Consider the following 16,877-nt stretch of genomic DNA (forward strand, 5'->3'; position numbering starts at 1 on the left):
GAGCGTTCTCTCTACCTTTCTGACTCTGACCAATGTAAACATGTAAAATAGAAGCAGGTGTTTTGTTGTTCTGAGTTTATCTTTGTGGCCCCAGAGGGATGCCCAGAGCCTAAGAGCATCCCTGCAGGTTGATCATATGAACTTGTCATATACAGAAAATGTAGTTTATGTTGGTAACACACTGTAACTTTGCATCATCAAAACATACTCCCAACTAATACTCTACAAATTAGCTTCTCTTAGGTTTCCTGAACTTAGGTTTCCTGAAACCTGAATTATGTCAAAAGTAAAACTGTTTGCTCCCTTACCATGGAAAATTGAAGTAATTTTAGAGTCTTTTAAATTTAAATATAGCCATTATTTAAAGTATCACATACTGTTCGATGGATGTATAAATATACACTGTATAATTTTTCTCCTATACTGCTGGTAGTTAGAGAAGGGACAATTTTATTTTGAGGAAAATATATAAACAAATCAAGATACAGAGAAAATTTTCCTCAATAATCTCTTATAGATGAAATTATAAGTGCAAGTTAATTGAAAAGTGACTCACTGTTTTCAGCAGTGACATTATTAGCCTCAGCAGGTTTGTGTGCGAGTGGTGTTATTTGTTAGACCAGAAGTTTGTGATCTGCAATGCTGGCTGAAAATTCAGATTCCTAGTTCCAACTCAAAGAGGTTCTGATTCCATATACTTAAGACAGAGCCCAGAAATTGGCATTTTTCACCAACATCTCAGGTAATTCTCGTGCAGGAAACCTACATACTGAATATCAAAAAATAATAACTTCATTAGCCAAGCAGTAGGTTAAGATCAGTGAACTATTCTGTGGTTTTTTAAAATTTTTAAATTATTTAAACAGATGTTTACAGAATGTAGGTTGTAACATTTATTTTCTAATGCCTCTTTTTATGTATTATACACAAAAATTATTCTGTGTTATAAATTAGTGGATCCTGTGTATTACTCAACCTGAATGTCCCCAAAAAGTAATTTATTCCATCATTCAGTCAAATTCCTTTCTGGAAATCAAGCTCTACCCTTCAATGCCAGATTAATTCTTAGTAATAGCCTTCTTAACTCAACTTAAATATCATTTCTTTAAAAAGCACTTCCCTGAACCTTTGATCTTGGTTTGGTTTTCCTGCCATATGATTTCTTGACATTCTGCAGGTGCTGTCTTGAGGTCATCAGAACTGAAAGTGTTTGTTCAACCTGGTCCACTGACAGCCTGCCTCTCTGTAAGCTCATGAAGACAGGGGCCCTTTGGTTCAGTGATGTCTGCTCCACCTTGCTTCTCAGCCGCTTCTCATCTTCATCCATACACTGCGCCTATAGTAGCTACTCTGTACTTATTTTTAATAGGTGATTAATATATGTTGAGTGTCTAGATGAAGACAGAAACGGGCCCGATTCGAGCTCCATTTAATTTACAAGGACAGTGCAGTTTGGGCACCAGGATAATGTCTGTCGTATCCCTCTAGTCCAGCTAAGGGCTGAAGTGGTGCTTTTACCCTGGTGCTTTTAATAACAGCTAAAGGGATACTTGTAACTTTATAAAGATGCCAGGAAGGATTACCTAAACAAACACTAAGTACTCAATGAAGAATATTTGAAAACAAGTTAACCAAATATCACAAATTATAAGTAATGTGCATACTTACTGTGGATTTAGAGTTAACCATCAGCCTTCTTACCAAGATCTTATTAATAAGTATATGACCTAGTCACTGTCTGTTCTCCTCTTGGACTAGCTCCTTTTCTCTGTTCACTCTGCTAGGTCTATGTTATCTCTGACATTCTCTGTGTCTCTGTATCTGTCCACATACTGGCTTCCATCAGGCCACATTGGACACATATCCTTGTATCAGAACTGATAAGATAGTATAGAATATTATCTTTTTAAATTATACAAGTGTTGAAGTTTTCTCACCCAAGTGTAGACTCCAAAATTATATTTGAATTGTTTCAACTATTATTGTTTCTATTTTTTTCACTTATTGAGTTCATAATGGTTTATAACATTGCGTAATTTGATTTGCACATTATTATTTATCAGTTTCTGTATAGACTGCATCGTGCTCACCACCAATAGTCTAATTTTTATCTGTCACCATGCATATGTGTTCCTTTATCCCTTTCTGCCACTCGCCTCTTGTTTCTATTTTCAAATGCACAAGGCAATGCAATGCAAAAGACTTCAGGAATTGGTTGGAAACACATTATGCTATTGCCCTCTGCAACATGTACATGAATGCCTTCTCCAAAATGCCATGTACAAAACTTCTGTGCAAGTCTTAAAAGATAGCGTCTGCAGATTCCCCTGTGCCTCCATGGTGGCGAGTATCTTCCAGTCTTCCCTAAGGTTAGGACAGGAAACATTAGTTAGGACTGATTATTGCCTGGAAGTATTCAGGAAGCTTTCCTGCAGGGTTTTATCTGCTGACCCCGTGCTTCTCAGCTGACCTGTGCTGAAGGGCTAAGTTTTTTGTTTGTTTGCAAGCTCACTTATTTTTGATAACACAGGACACAGTCTGTTGTGACTTCCTAATAATTTTGTAACTACATTAAAAATGAATTGTTTAGATAAAAAAATTCAATCCTTATTTTTTTGTTATTTCTATTGGGTTCAACAGACATTAAATTACTCTGTAAAATGACTGTGACAGCTGCTAAGCCCTTGCTCTCAGTTTCCTTACTCACCCTGACATGGATGGATGACACCCATTCTTTGAGTGGTACTGCTATTGCCTCCTGTGGGCATACATCTTCTGCTCAACCAGTCCCCATTTAAAAAAGTAAGACTAAAAGTTATCCTTCATGGGCTGGCCCCGTGGCTTAGCAGTTAAGTGCACGCGCTCCAATGCTGGCGGCCCGAGTTTGGATCCCGGGCGCGCACTGATGCACCGACGCACGGCTTCTCCGGCCATGCTGAGGCCGCGTCCCACATACAGCAGCTAGAAGACTGTGCAACTATGACATACAACTATCTACTGGGGCTTTGGGGAAAAAAAATTAAATGAATTAAAAAAATAAAATAATAAAAAAAAATAAAAGTTATCCTCCTGAGAAAAAAGCTTAACCTTTCCAGGGGTCTGCTTTGTAACTGCTTCTGGTTCACTATTTGGAGTTCAGAGCTGAGTGAGGTACCACGCGGGAGCCCTGAAGGAGAGAACGTGATGTGCTCACAATTACATTAGCCAAGGAGGAGTTTTGATCAGACAGAATTTGACTCAAGCCAGATTTCTTAAGTCGTCTGAAACTTTTGGATGTGGCCTGGAGCCAGCAACCAGAGAGAGGATGAGATGCGTGCTGTGGAGTTCTTTAGGGAGTGCATGTAGCCTTGTGGAATAAAGAATGCTTTTCTGAGTTGTTATCATTCAGTCCCTGGTGAAAAAGACGTGGCTCTTAATGTGAAGCTCTGGTAACCACGCCATAGGCCCAAAGGTACAAGCTTTTCAAACAAAAGTAAGATCCTCCCCCAACCCCTGGAATGCACATAATTCTATTGTATCACTATATGTGAACTTATACATATAGACAGAAAGTTACATTTTATAAAATACTTCCAAAGGCGTTCCTTCATTGTATCCTCACTTCACTGTTCAAGGCCAAGTGTACATTTACGGACCCTGATCTATAACAGATGGATCAACAGGGATTGAAGAGTGATCAAGGCGGCACAATAAGGAGCAGAGTGGACCTTCAACAGCCATACCTCGGGTTTCTTTGAAATGACCTCGCAGTTGTAACCGCTCTGCTGCTAAATAAATGAACTAAGACCCCAGAATGAATGTTTATTGCTGTCGAATTAGTGTGAAATTTTTCTAAGAATAAAATCAATCTGAGTAGCCCCTTTTTATTTATTTATTTATTGGTTAAAAAAGAAAGAAATGAGATTTTCTTGGCAATTTTAACCTTACCTAAGCACTTCCTGAATTGTATCTCTTTCCTTTATTACTCTATGTATAATAATTAATATCTATCCTTCTTAAACCATGCATCTTCATCAGAGATGCTTTCCAAGTAAATTGTGTTCTGTTACCCTGGACCACAATGATAATTATAAATCAGGAATCCTTCAACCAGAAAGAAATGACTCATACACTTGTTTTCATCTCTAATATTTCTTTAACAGCTTAATAATTACATGGTGTCCAGTGGCATGTGGAAAATATCTATTAAAAAGCATAATGAGAAAAGAAAACTTGCATGTAATGTGTATATTCAAGTAGTTTTATTTCCACCAATTATTATTTAAATCTTCCCTCTATACTTATCATCTTAACCTTGTAAAAGTTTAGTAAAAGTAAACTGAATGAGTTCTAACAATCTATAATATATTTTTAAACTTTAGAAAATTAGGAATCTATAATAAGTAAACCAATGGTAGAAAATTCACCTTAGAAATCCTTTGCTGCCGTTCAATATAAATGATTCTCGGATTGATTAACACGCTGCTCAAAGAAGCACGTACATATTTTCTACTCAGCCATCGCTACTCCATTTTTGTACACAAATGTAGCAGTATAAAGTTTTATTTATGTAATAATGCATTTTGCATTTTTATTATTCAAGTGTTCCTTACAAGGAAATTTAAATATAAAAGTATAATTATTTCTATCTGCATCATATATAGATCGGTGAAGATAACAGAGGCTTTTGTTTAGTGTCGAAGCTTTCATGATAAACATTGTCTCTTTCTCAGTAGTTTTATCTTCTGGCTAGATTTGCTCTTTTTTGTGACAAAAATTTAGTGTGTTTTCAAAGGCAAAAATATTAAAAAGTACAATCCTGATATTATAGTAATTTACCTTTCTGAATCACATTCTGCTGTATGTATCTCGAGTAATTGTTGCAATTGTTTGATGAAGTCCAGGTGTGGGTGTTTTTATCTCCATTTTACAGAGGAGGAGACTAAAAGTCAGAGGGTAAAGACGAGGTCATCAGTAAGAGCAAATAACAAGCAGAGTTTAAGAAGTACACAGAGGGAAGAAAAGTTGATCAATATATTGAATTGATTTTTTTTACCTTACTCTTTGCTGCATTGAGGAATATTCACCATTTTCAGACTATTCTTTAAGCAGATGGATTGAAAGTGCTGGCTGGACCAGGAAGTTCGTATCAGGCCCTAGGTGATTAAATAGATGTAAGAAACTTGTTAGAACTCAAGTGCATTGATCTCTGTTGTAGTTTTGGTCTTTACGTTCTTAAATTAAAAAATAAATGGTGGATAAAAAAATTAATCAAGGACGTGGAGATTCTGCCATCCAAGGACATCTAAGGGTCTATAAAACCCTCCTCGAGCACCTTAGTGTGTGTGTGTGTATGTGTATGTGTGTGAACTGTATAAGACCTAGGGAGACAGAGAGGAATTAGAAAGCGTGTCTGCGCCTACAGGGCTCTGTCTCCTGGGGACCACAGACATGAAATGTGCAAGTACAAAGTAAGGTGCCACGTGTTCATGTGCATACAAAACGAGGTATCTGAGCTCCATCTAGGCAGTTCAGAGGATTAGGAAGAACAAACCAGAGATACAGGATTTTTTTTTGTTCAGTTGTTTTTTGCCTAATGCATTAAAACTTTAAAATAGAAATTGAAATAAAACAAGCACTACTGTTTTACAAAGTGGATTATAAATTTACTAAATTTAATACAACAAATTTTTGATTGAGAATGTGGAATATGGTGATAAAAACAATCCAGCTCTTAAGGAGTGTATAAATTAAAGAAGGGGTTGGATTTGAAAACAACTAAATGAGATTTTCAATATAAAGCAGAATTAAATGCATTCTGTCATAGAAATTCAAACAACGTGCCCTGGGAAAAAGATAAGAGGATTGTTAAGCCTTGGGTAGAAGGGAACTTGCATTAAGCTGAGTTGGATGTCAGTTGGTGGGCAAGATGATGAAGTACACGTCTTGAAATGGACAGAAGTGCTTGCTATGCTTAGGCAGTGGTGACCAGTCCAACATGCCTGGAGCATCAAGTGCACTCTGGGATGTGCCGGAAAAGAGAGACTAGGGAGAGAGCACACGGCCACATGGAGCCACATGCTACCACATGCTTAGAATTTGGGGCTAAATCCGTAGACCATGGGAAGTGATTAAATGTATTTAAGCAGGGGTATGATATAATTCAATGTATATTTTGGGGAGATAATTTCTGACAAGCACTATGACAGCCTAGACCTTGTGAATTATTAAAAGTGGAGAATAGCTGGGGAGTTTTGTAATAGCCCGAGTGAAAGATTTTAAGATTCTGAATTAGGATTATTGTTCAGAGAGATTACAAAGAAAAGGTTGATATATTAGAGATAATGGGTGGATATTCTATTAAGCAGGGGATGATGGAGCCGTAGTGGATTATTCAACATATTATATTTTAGGGTGCATGTAAAGTGTACTTTGCATTCCTGGCCTGTTTAGATTTTAAAGAGTCCAACACGATTTAGTATTTCTTACACTGTTACCATACACAGTGCTAACATAGCGACATATAGGATTCACATAATAACTTTATCTCCTTCCCTGCTTATTCTTTCACCTTATCGTGCGCTAGACTCAGCTAAGGGGCCTGTACTCCTCACTACTTGTGCTCATTTGCAAAAAAAAAAAAATTATTTACTAGAAATATTTACTTTGGAGTCACAACAAATATTTTGAAAAGGATTTAGGAACCCAGGCAATAAGGGTCAGTTTTGTCTGGTAATTAAGTAATCAAGATGTTGTTGTTCTTATTGTTTAGATGAATCACAAGATTATGTTTATAAGGTTATTTGCAAGTGAAATAGACATAACATTGTGAGTTCTACTCTGCCCCAAATAGAGTATAAACATTTGTTTGATTGTGTTTTTCTTTTTTTTTTTTTGAGAGGAGATCAGCCCTGTGCTAACATCTGCCAATCCTCCTCTTTTTTTGCTGAGGAAGACTGGCCCTGGACTAACATCTGTGCCCATCTTCCTCCACTTTATATGAGACACCGCCACAGCATGGCTTGCCAAGCAGTCCATCAGTGCGCGCCTGGGATCCGAACCGGCGAAACCCGGGCCACTGTAGCGGAGTGCATGCACTTAATCGCTTGCGCCACCGGGTCAGCCCTGATTGTGTTTTTCATTTATTGTTTATTAATTAATTTACCATATTGTGGGACCATAGAATGTTGTTTTTTCCTCCTGACCAGAGGTTTTTTACTGTGCAGAGTAGTACTTCTCAACTCTGTATTAGTGAGTTATTCACAAAGATTGTGTGTGTGTGCACATGTGCCTATATAGACGTGTGTTAACTTAAGAATGCCATTCAGTAATTCTACACTTGCAGCGTTTTTCTTTGCTAAGCATTCTTTTTCAGCACAGAAGGATAGTTTTTCGCTAACAATATGGATTTTACTCCACCTATTAAGATTAATATAATGCGCAGTCTCACAGATTAAATGTCTGAATGCATCTGATAATTATGTATCCATCTTAACATTTCCAATGGTCATCCACTTTTAACTGCAGATGCTTACACTAACTTTGCAAGGACACTGAGCTTAGACTCAAAACAATTTTCTACTTGTGAATTCTGGCAGTGATTACAAGCCTAGTGGTGGTCCTAACTGGGAGAGAAGTGTCAGTGATGGGGAGGATGGCAAAGTTCAGGGCTCCTGAAATAGGGTGTGTGTGTGTGTGTGGGTGGGTGGGTGGGGTGAGGTAGAAGAGGAGGAATCTGATCTTTGAATGATTGGAGAAACAAGCAATATGAACCTTTTACCTTTAAATTCGTATACTGTCAGTAATGGAGAATAACTAACAATACGACATGATGTAAAATATGGCATCAGAGCTCAGGTTGAAGATCACAGTCAGAGTTTAATGTCTGTTATATATTGAAAAAGAACGCATCCTCTCTTCCTTACCTGGAATACCACAGGAACATTGTTTCACCATGCCGTGAAAACAGCAATCAGTTGACAGGAGTTAGTCAAATGTATCATAAGGGCTGATTCTATAAATGGGATGAGATTTAGAGATATAGCAAGCCTTTGATTAAAGACATGACCTGGGTATTATTTATGTATTTCTTATAGTCATCAGATCTTCCTTCAGCATCTCACACTAGTCATCAGTAGAGTGTACACACCCACCACTGGGTGCTGGCCCATAGAGGCATGGACGAAGGTGAGGAGGGGTTAGTAGAGTGGCTGTGAGAAGTGTGTGTGTAGGGGAATACTTCAGGTATTAGCAGCTTAAAGCAACTTACTTTCATCCACCGTCTGCATATGTCTCAGGACTCAAGTTCTTTGCTGTGTGTTGTTGAGGGTGGTTGAGTTTATCGCTGTTGTATAATGCCAAGAAGGGACCCTTCTGGTAAGTCATAAAACGCAGTGATGGCAACCATCTGAAGCACTGAGCTTCTTGAAGATTTGGGGAGCCATCAGGTGGGGCGGGTTGCTTGCACCCTTCTTTCCCTGGGTTCTCCTTTGCAGCAGCTTTTGATGTCCCCCCTCACAGGACAGCAGCTCCTCTCCCAGAGGCAGGATCCCATTGTAGGCAGTGGAGAATGGCCTTTGCACAGTCCACCGGCTTTCATAATCCTGTTGCAGCCAGAGAGAGCTGGCTGTGTGACCGCAGGCAAAGTGTTTAGCCTTCCTCTACCTCAGTTTCCTCATCTGTTGATAGGAATAATAAAGTCATTCAATGTAAGTATGGAATGAATTACTATGTAGAGAACATTAATAGTTCCTGGCACATAGGAAGCACTCAGTAATTCAAACCTTAATAATTTTCAGCTTTCTTCCTTCTTAAATTAGATGGAGATATAGATGTAATACTAATCCTGAGAATGACTTCAGAAAGTTAAGTAATTCACCATATTTCAAAAACACAACTTCTTCATATGCTGGATAAACACATGGCACAGTGATCCACTAGATAATTCCACACTAAATAAATCTAAATGATAACTTGTGCCAGAAATTCATTTTTTGTATTATTTAGTCCTGACTAAAAGCTACAGAAACTAAAGGACAAATCAGATATTTAAGTATTTTGAAGCAGAGTATAAACACAGCTGTCACAAGGTGGTGGAAGAATCTCTTATAGATATCTGTGGGGCAAAGAGTGGTATCTTCAACAGCTACCATGAAAGGATGAAAATGCACTGTGCACACACCTTCCTTAGTAGTTTTCCATATTTTATATTTTTAGCACCTTCTCTTTTAAAAAACACAAACATAATTCTGTAAGGCAGTGAAAAGCCTTTTTATTTGGTAAATTGGGTTTTTACATTCGTATTAATTGAAATCCAGAGTGATGGCAGTTATAGGGGATGAAAGATTGTTGAGATGACAGATTGAGTACTGTATTTCTCAGGTTATGAAGTTCAGGAAAATGTGTAGTTATTTCTGAGTTTCCTCAGGTTCTTCTGTTCAACATAATGTTCTGACATACAGAAGGGACAGTTCCTGATATGAAATGCAAATCATGAGGTGCTGCCCCTGCGGCCGATGCTGAGGTTAATCATGCAAATCTAATGCAGTTCTTGGTATTTCAAGAAAGGTTTTAGTTGAAGTCTCAGGCACACGCTGATGTAAAATTCCTACTTCAGAGAGCAGTGTGATATTTTTCAGCTTCAAATTTTAAAATATAGAACAGGATTCGGGGACCAATTTAGTGACTGGACATCCATCTGTATTTGTTAATCGTGAAAAGGAGTGGAAGTGGGGGTGGGAAGGAAAGGCCCCCTTAAAGAACGTGGGGATTGCTAAGCATATTAAGTAATAGATTAGATCTAAATTTACAAATGTTCTGTAGCAAATCCTTTTGCTTGGAATAAGATCAGGTCAACCAATTATAAATGTTTATTGAATGTCTGCTCTGTTCAAAGAAGATGGCTAAAACTGGCAAGGACAGATCAAATCAAAAATAACACTACAACAAGTTCCTAACTTTGGGAATGATATAAAATCCCTTTGGAAATGAGACTGTTTACGGGAAGAAATGAAATTGTCTTGCTCATGAGTGCAAGCTGACACGTTCTAATAGCCTTTCTGCTGTGCACAATAAGCATCCGCTTATCTTCCCAAGAACAATAAAATTTCCTGTACTGCTGCCTGACATAAGAATTATTTTTACATATCTCCATATCGCTGACTCTTTTGTAAGTTAATCTCATCTCACATGAATTTTTTACCAGCTTCACTCTGATGTTGATAAAGGAGATGGTTCCATCAAATACATCTTGTCAGGCGAAGGGGCAAGTTCCATTTTCATTATTGATGAGAACACTGGGGATATTCATGCCACCAAGAGGCTGGATCGCGAGGAGCAGGCCTACTACACGCTGCGAGCCCAGGCGCTGGACAGGCTCACCAACAAGCCTGTGGAGCCTGAGTCCGAGTTCGTCATCAAGATTCAGGATATCAATGACAATGAACCCAAATTCTTGGATGGTCCGTACACTGCAGGAGTTCCCGAAATGTCTCCTGTGGGTAAGTAAAGAGCATTGCTTTTGCACTGAGTGTCTGATTTTAGGGAATTTGTGTAAAACTAAATCATTGTAAGTACTGAAAAGAAATCATATTAGTATTTGTATAGTACTTGTCATTTAGGGTGAGGGGAAAATTTGAGACATGTTAGTAGCCAGTACCTAAATCTAATTATTCAACTTATTATTTTATTTATATGGAAAATTAGGAAATTTTTGCTTTTGCACAGAGAGCTCAATGTCTTCAATAAATTACTTAGGTCTTACATTCCCTTTTCAATTTAATATTTAAAAAAATTTTAAAAATGATTAAAATTACATCTACGAAGTTAGAAAATCCTTCCAGACACAGCCCTGTGATGATCTTTTACTTTTCTTTCTCCTGATACTAGCGTAATGATTCACTATTCTGAGCATCTGTTTCTGGCCAAGATATCAGGCAGGCTGTCAGTGGTTAACATTGGATCAGGTTAACATTGGATCAGCCAGTCTATTTGCTTATAGAATGTTTGACCCTACAAATGTCCATCCACATGCCACCACTAATCCTTCTGTAATTTCTCCAGAAACTTAAACATATGAAATTTTATTACTGAGTTGATAGTAATGGAAAAATGATACTCGGTTTGAGACATATAAAAGAATAATGAAGGCTGTTTTACTCAAAGGCCTTTTGACATTGCCCCATTACTGGAAAAATGGAAAGTAAAGTACTTCTAGTATATACTTTATTTATATCAAATACTATTAAACTCTGTTTTAAATTCCATCTATTCAGATACTTTTGGAATAGTTTTAAGCCAATATGTAATTAAAGTATGGATGATCTTACAAAATAAAAAATTATGGGGCTGGAAGAGAGACCAGTTGATTTCTATATTAATTTCCTATTGTTTTTAGTATTGAAGGAGGAAGTTTATTTAAAATAATAATTTAGCTTGTATTTTAACACATGAAAATTTTACTCAGTGTGATTTGTTTTACTTTAAATGTCATTTCATTCATTCCATCATTCAGTCAGCACATCCGCTATGCTGGGGAGTGGAATTGCAAAGATGTATTATGTGTGCCCTTTCAGAGAATCACAATGCGGTGACCCTAAATTTCTGTTCCTATCAGCTGGGAGAGAGAAAATTATTTGGAACACCATGTCTCTAGCTGCTAAAGAAATACAAACTGAAAATGAACCAGAGAAATCAATGCTTGTGGCCCGGAACTGAACCACAGTGACAGTGTCTCACTATAGTTAGCTTATATATAAGCGTTTCTTTGACCAGACAGGCTTATTCACACTTTCTCAATACCACCCACATCTTCAGAGTGCTTCCTGCTGTTGTTGCTTAACAACAGTAACAAAAACAACAACGATGACAGCAGCAACAAGATTTTTTGGAGGTTTTAGAGAAAAGAGAAGGCACATTGTCCTCCCCAAAGTAGTAATGTTTAGAAAAACAGAAAGTTTTGAGGTGTGTTTGAGCAATTCAGTTTGACTCCATAACTCTCATGGGCATTTGGGCATTCTTCATTGGCTTGCTAAGGTTTCACTTTCCTATATAGAATGTTTGATGCAAATTGGATTAATGGGAGATTTTTGTTTTAGAGGCTAAGTAATGCACTGTAATTTAGGTTTCAATGGTACCATTCTGATATCAAACAACATGATTATTATGTGCACATGTAAGTTATTTTAGTTATTTGATTGATTCCAACAGGATCAGAACTTTCTAGAAAATGATTTTCAAATGTCTTTAGGGTCTACTTGACACTATTTCAGATCATTAATATCAAAATTCAAACTAAGAACAAAATTAGAACTAAGAATGACTGTATAAAATATGTTATATGGATTTATAGTGAGTCATCATTTATCAAAGTGTTTAATTCTAACCAAATAGTTATAATCACCACTAAGTAGTGTGGTATATACAGCACAAGCTTTCAGTGTTTAATATTCTGGGTATTTTTTTCATTGCGTGCTAACTAATTATAAGATTTAAAACACAATCTTAGACCCTTAAGATAGCTTATTCCTTGCCAGCATGGATAGTAAGCATGGACAATTTAAAGTTATTTGAGAATATGTGTGTGTGTGTAGTAGATTACTTAATGAACACTTCAGAAAAAATTATATTATACACAAGTAAAATTACTGAGGTGGTTTTCATTATTTTGTTTATTTAAGGTTGTCTTCTTTTCAAATGAAGTAAAAAATCAGTACCTAAAGTGTATCACCAGAGTAAATATTGCTGTAAAGATGGTGCATTATAGAGAAAACAGAGAACATGAATATCATTGATTCTAACATTTTAAAATAAGATTTAATTCTTAAAAAGATTTTTAAATATACGGCATTTACCATTTGGTCCTACTAGGCACTCACGTGGCACGATCACCTAAGTCTGTCTCATAAATAAAAACTTCATAATTTAAAAAATGGTGCTATATATGTAACTTCATAATTTCCACTCACTTTTAAAGAAAATGGCATTGATAAGGGAAATGATAGAGTGGAAAAGTGAATAGATTTGTAACAAAATGGACATTAATGACTTATTTAAGGCATTTAGAAAGGGATATCTATGTAGGAATATATCTTAAAGAGACATTAAATTAAAAATGCCATATTTTCAAGAAATTATTAGAAACAAACTTGAACCTTAAAAGAATATATAAAGAAAGGGACTTGTCCCATCCCCATCAGATAGGACATAAATGATAAAATAGCATGTGCTTAAATATATAAACCAAGCAAACTTGAGTATCTAATATTTTTAAGATTACATTCTAAACAGAAATAAAAAGAACAGATCACAATACATGCTTTCCGTATGGAATAAGTGAGTACCTAGTAAAATGAAGAAGCAATACGACATTCTATCATATGAAATGTAAAGAAACAACTAATAATGCAATTTTTGATGTTGTCATGCTTTTCCTCCTTTGAGGGGGGTTTGGTTTAAATTTTCACTTCATGCTTTTGTTTTTAAATCAATTAGTAGAAATGAAAAATAAAACTATTACTGAAGAGGTAGGGTAGCCACCTAAGATCCAGTTAAATGTATCAATCGAATATTCTTTATTCAATTAATGAAGTTTCCCTTTCTCTCTGGCTCTACTTAGCTACAACAGTGAGATCCCCTTGATGACTTGAGTGTCAAGATGTCACTACTTGTCATGCTGCCTCTTGGATAGTGATGAAACTCACAGAGATTGCTCTTCATAAAAACTTCTTACCTGACCCTGATGGATGAGATGCCTAAAATTTGAGTCCCATCCAATTCTGAGCATATCCCCCTCTAACATGCATCATCAATCTTATTTTTTTACCATCGTATCTTTATATCCCTTAAATATTCCTGAGGGCTTAATTAGCATTTATCATCTTTTTGGGTTTGTCTTATACAAAAAATATGATATAAATTTTTCATGTGCCTTGAAACAAGAAAAATGAAGAATTTAAAACAAATCTAATATAGAATCTTCAGCAATTTGTGAGTTTTTATGCTTTGTGGCATTTGGAAGTTTTTAATTCTTGGTTTTTGGACTGGCATGTAGGGACCTCAGTGGTACAAGTGACAGCAACAGATGCTGACGATCCTACATATGGCAACAGTGCTCGAGTGGTGTACAGTATTCTGCAGGGACAGCCGTACTTCTCAGTGGAACCTAAAACAGGTAAAAATTGAAATGCAGCACTCCTTGTAAAGTCATCATTTATATCTTGGAATAGAATTAACATTAGTTATTTTTCTTCAATATAATTGGGACTGATAACAGACACTATATTTTTATTGTGCTTTTATTGCTATGTGTACTATGGTAATAAATAACTATTTATAGAAGCACTAGCACCTTTTAAGAATATTTTATTGCATTTATCAAATGTAAATTTTATTACATTTATCAGTTGTAAATTCCTATCAAAATTAAACAAAATATTATATATTAAAAAGTATTTCAGCTGCTATCTCCTGACTATATAAGAAAATATTGATTATTCACTTTTAAGTTTTATTTTTGCTTTGTTTTCTTTAATTAATTCACATAGGAGTTATATCACAGTAAAATTTAAATCTCAAACAGATATCTCTCTGCCATGCAATAGAATAGGTAATAGGTTCAGCTTATCTTTCCAGAGGCTGGTTTTCTCAGGGAAATTAGTTTAAACATAACAATTAGGATGATGATCTGCTCAATCAAAAACAAAATGAAATGACTATTTTTTAATTTTAGGAGAAAAGTAGTTTTTATGAGTTGTAAGACTGCCTAGATAGAGTATTTGGTCGGTTGGCTAGATGTTCTGTTTTGCTTTTAAGCTGAAATAGTTTACATTAAGTAAGACTATAATTTGGAGCACTGTTATCTTAGTTATAAAATAATATTTTATCTATTCCGCTTTTGTGGCTCTGTGTGTAGGGAAAAGTGGTGAGTGTGAAGATGGGTGGGTGCCATTGATATTCTTCATCACTCTGAAAATCCAAAATTTCTCTACATTTTAATAATTTTGCCTTTATCATAGAGAAGAATTCTTCAAATAGCCAAGTTTATGATTATGAATATTTGATAGTACCTATGATCCTAAATGAATATTTTAATGCCACTTAGCCTGTTTTCCATATTTTAAAAAATGACAATATTAATTCATTCTCACATCACTGTGAGGCATAAATATTTTAAATGTCTTTTGAGAATGACAATTGTAATATGCATGAGCAGAGAAGTAAATTCAATCCTAGCTCATCATTCATTAGAATTTTCATAAAGACCGAATTGCGTATTTTATATCAATGTAGTGGTAGGGTTTGGAAGCCACCTGGAAGGTCTAATAAAGTAGAAATAGTTCTAATTAAGCAAGTATTGAAGAAGTAAGTGAAAGTATTTGATTTATGATATGAATCCTGTGAATGTGGAAGGTGTGCTCGTGGTTGATTTAAGGATAGATCTGAGAAACCTAAATTCAAACACCCACCCATTCCCTTATATGTCTCCTCTTCATAGTCTAGAAAGACATTGACAAGTTTCTGACAATTTGCTCACAAATTATACACTCCTCCTGCATTATATAACCTGTCCCAAAATAGCACGTACTGATCCCAAGGGTTAAATATTTGCTGCTAGTAATGATTGGCTTGTGATTTTAGCTTTGTTGTAAGATAATAGGTTTTTCATAAGCCCTGTGTAGGTAAGGCCAAACTGACTGATCAGCTGGACAATAGTCTGTGTCATGGGATCACATTATTAGTACTTCAAACTTAATCATAATTTCAGAAGCTCAAGGATTGTGCATTACAGGAGCTAAAGAAAGTTTAGTTTAATTTTGTTTTGTTCAGGGTTGTTAATGCTATAATCATGGTAATCATTGGGTCTTTTGTTTCTATAATCATTAGAGCAGAGATATTCTGGGAATTTTTGTCCTCTCCACAATTCATAATATGAAGAATGCATTTTTTGTCAAAAAGCAGTAATTTTCTGTCAAAAATGGAAAATTTAAGGATATGGAGAGCTGTAAATCAAGTGTGAGTTAGTCTGCCTCACTTTGTGTCAGTCTGATTCTTATTCTTATGAGAAATAACATTATTTTCCACATCTCCAAATCTAAGAGTTTTTGAGAAGAAAGTGAAACTTTTGACAGGAAAAATGCTAAAAATATGCTAAATCAAGATTATGTAAAAACAGGCCAGGAAATCACTGTTAGGCACCTCTCTGTAAATTTGTTTAACTTTTATTTTCTTTAAAAAAAAAAGAATAATATTAATAATAACCATTACTATTTATTAATCACATGTCATTAACCTAGCATGGCTGAAACCTCTGACCACATTTGCATCTGTAGCACTACTTACAGGCCAAATGACAGAGGGTAACTGTATTTTCTACCTTATTTTCTCCACCCACCAAACAAGAATGTGAGTAGCTGCAAAAACCAGTGTTGACAATTTACTTCAACAAGCAAATAGAAACAAGAACAAGAAACTAGAAACAAGATAATGCAGCATTAAAAGGGCTGCGAAGAAGCCCATCACCTATCTTCATAATGTCCCCACATTTCCTGGGAGACTGAGGATTATTCTAACATGTTGATCTATTCCGTAACCTGCAAGCAAATAGATCCCATTTTGATCTATTTTATATATGGCAGGACTGGCTACATAATTTGCAGGTCAAAATGAAAACGCAGGCTTCTTGTTCTAAAATTAATAAGATTTCAAGATGTCATCAGCAGAGCAAGAAACCAAGCATGGGGCTAGAGTGACTGTCAAGTCACAAGGCCGTGAAGCTGGCTCTGGAAAATGGTTTGTGTGTTAAATATCGCTTGTCGTTTAGAAGTTCTTTCTTCAACACAGAGGTGTGACTACATGGTACTTGTGTTATACATTACATGCATACCTGTTACATCCTAATT

At 35.9% G+C, this 16,877-nt stretch overlaps 1 protein-coding gene across 1 annotated transcript in view; it reads left to right on the forward strand.

Moving 5' to 3' along the window:
• CDH7 (cadherin 7) overlaps window positions 1-16,877 on the forward strand; it is a 110,571-nt gene that overhangs the window by 36,186 nt on the left and 57,508 nt on the right. Inside the window, exons 2-3 of the mRNA XM_058557278.1 lie at window positions 10,184-10,478; window positions 14,030-14,149. Of these exons, the coding sequence (XP_058413261.1) occupies window positions 10,184-10,478; window positions 14,030-14,149 (415 nt within the window). The remainder of the gene's footprint in view (window positions 1-10,183; window positions 10,479-14,029; window positions 14,150-16,877) is intronic.

This window comes from Diceros bicornis, chromosome 16, assembly GCF_020826845.1.
Source record: "Diceros bicornis minor isolate mBicDic1 chromosome 16, mDicBic1.mat.cur, whole genome shotgun sequence".
NCBI classification, from domain to species: domain Eukaryota; kingdom Metazoa; phylum Chordata; class Mammalia; order Perissodactyla; family Rhinocerotidae; genus Diceros; species Diceros bicornis.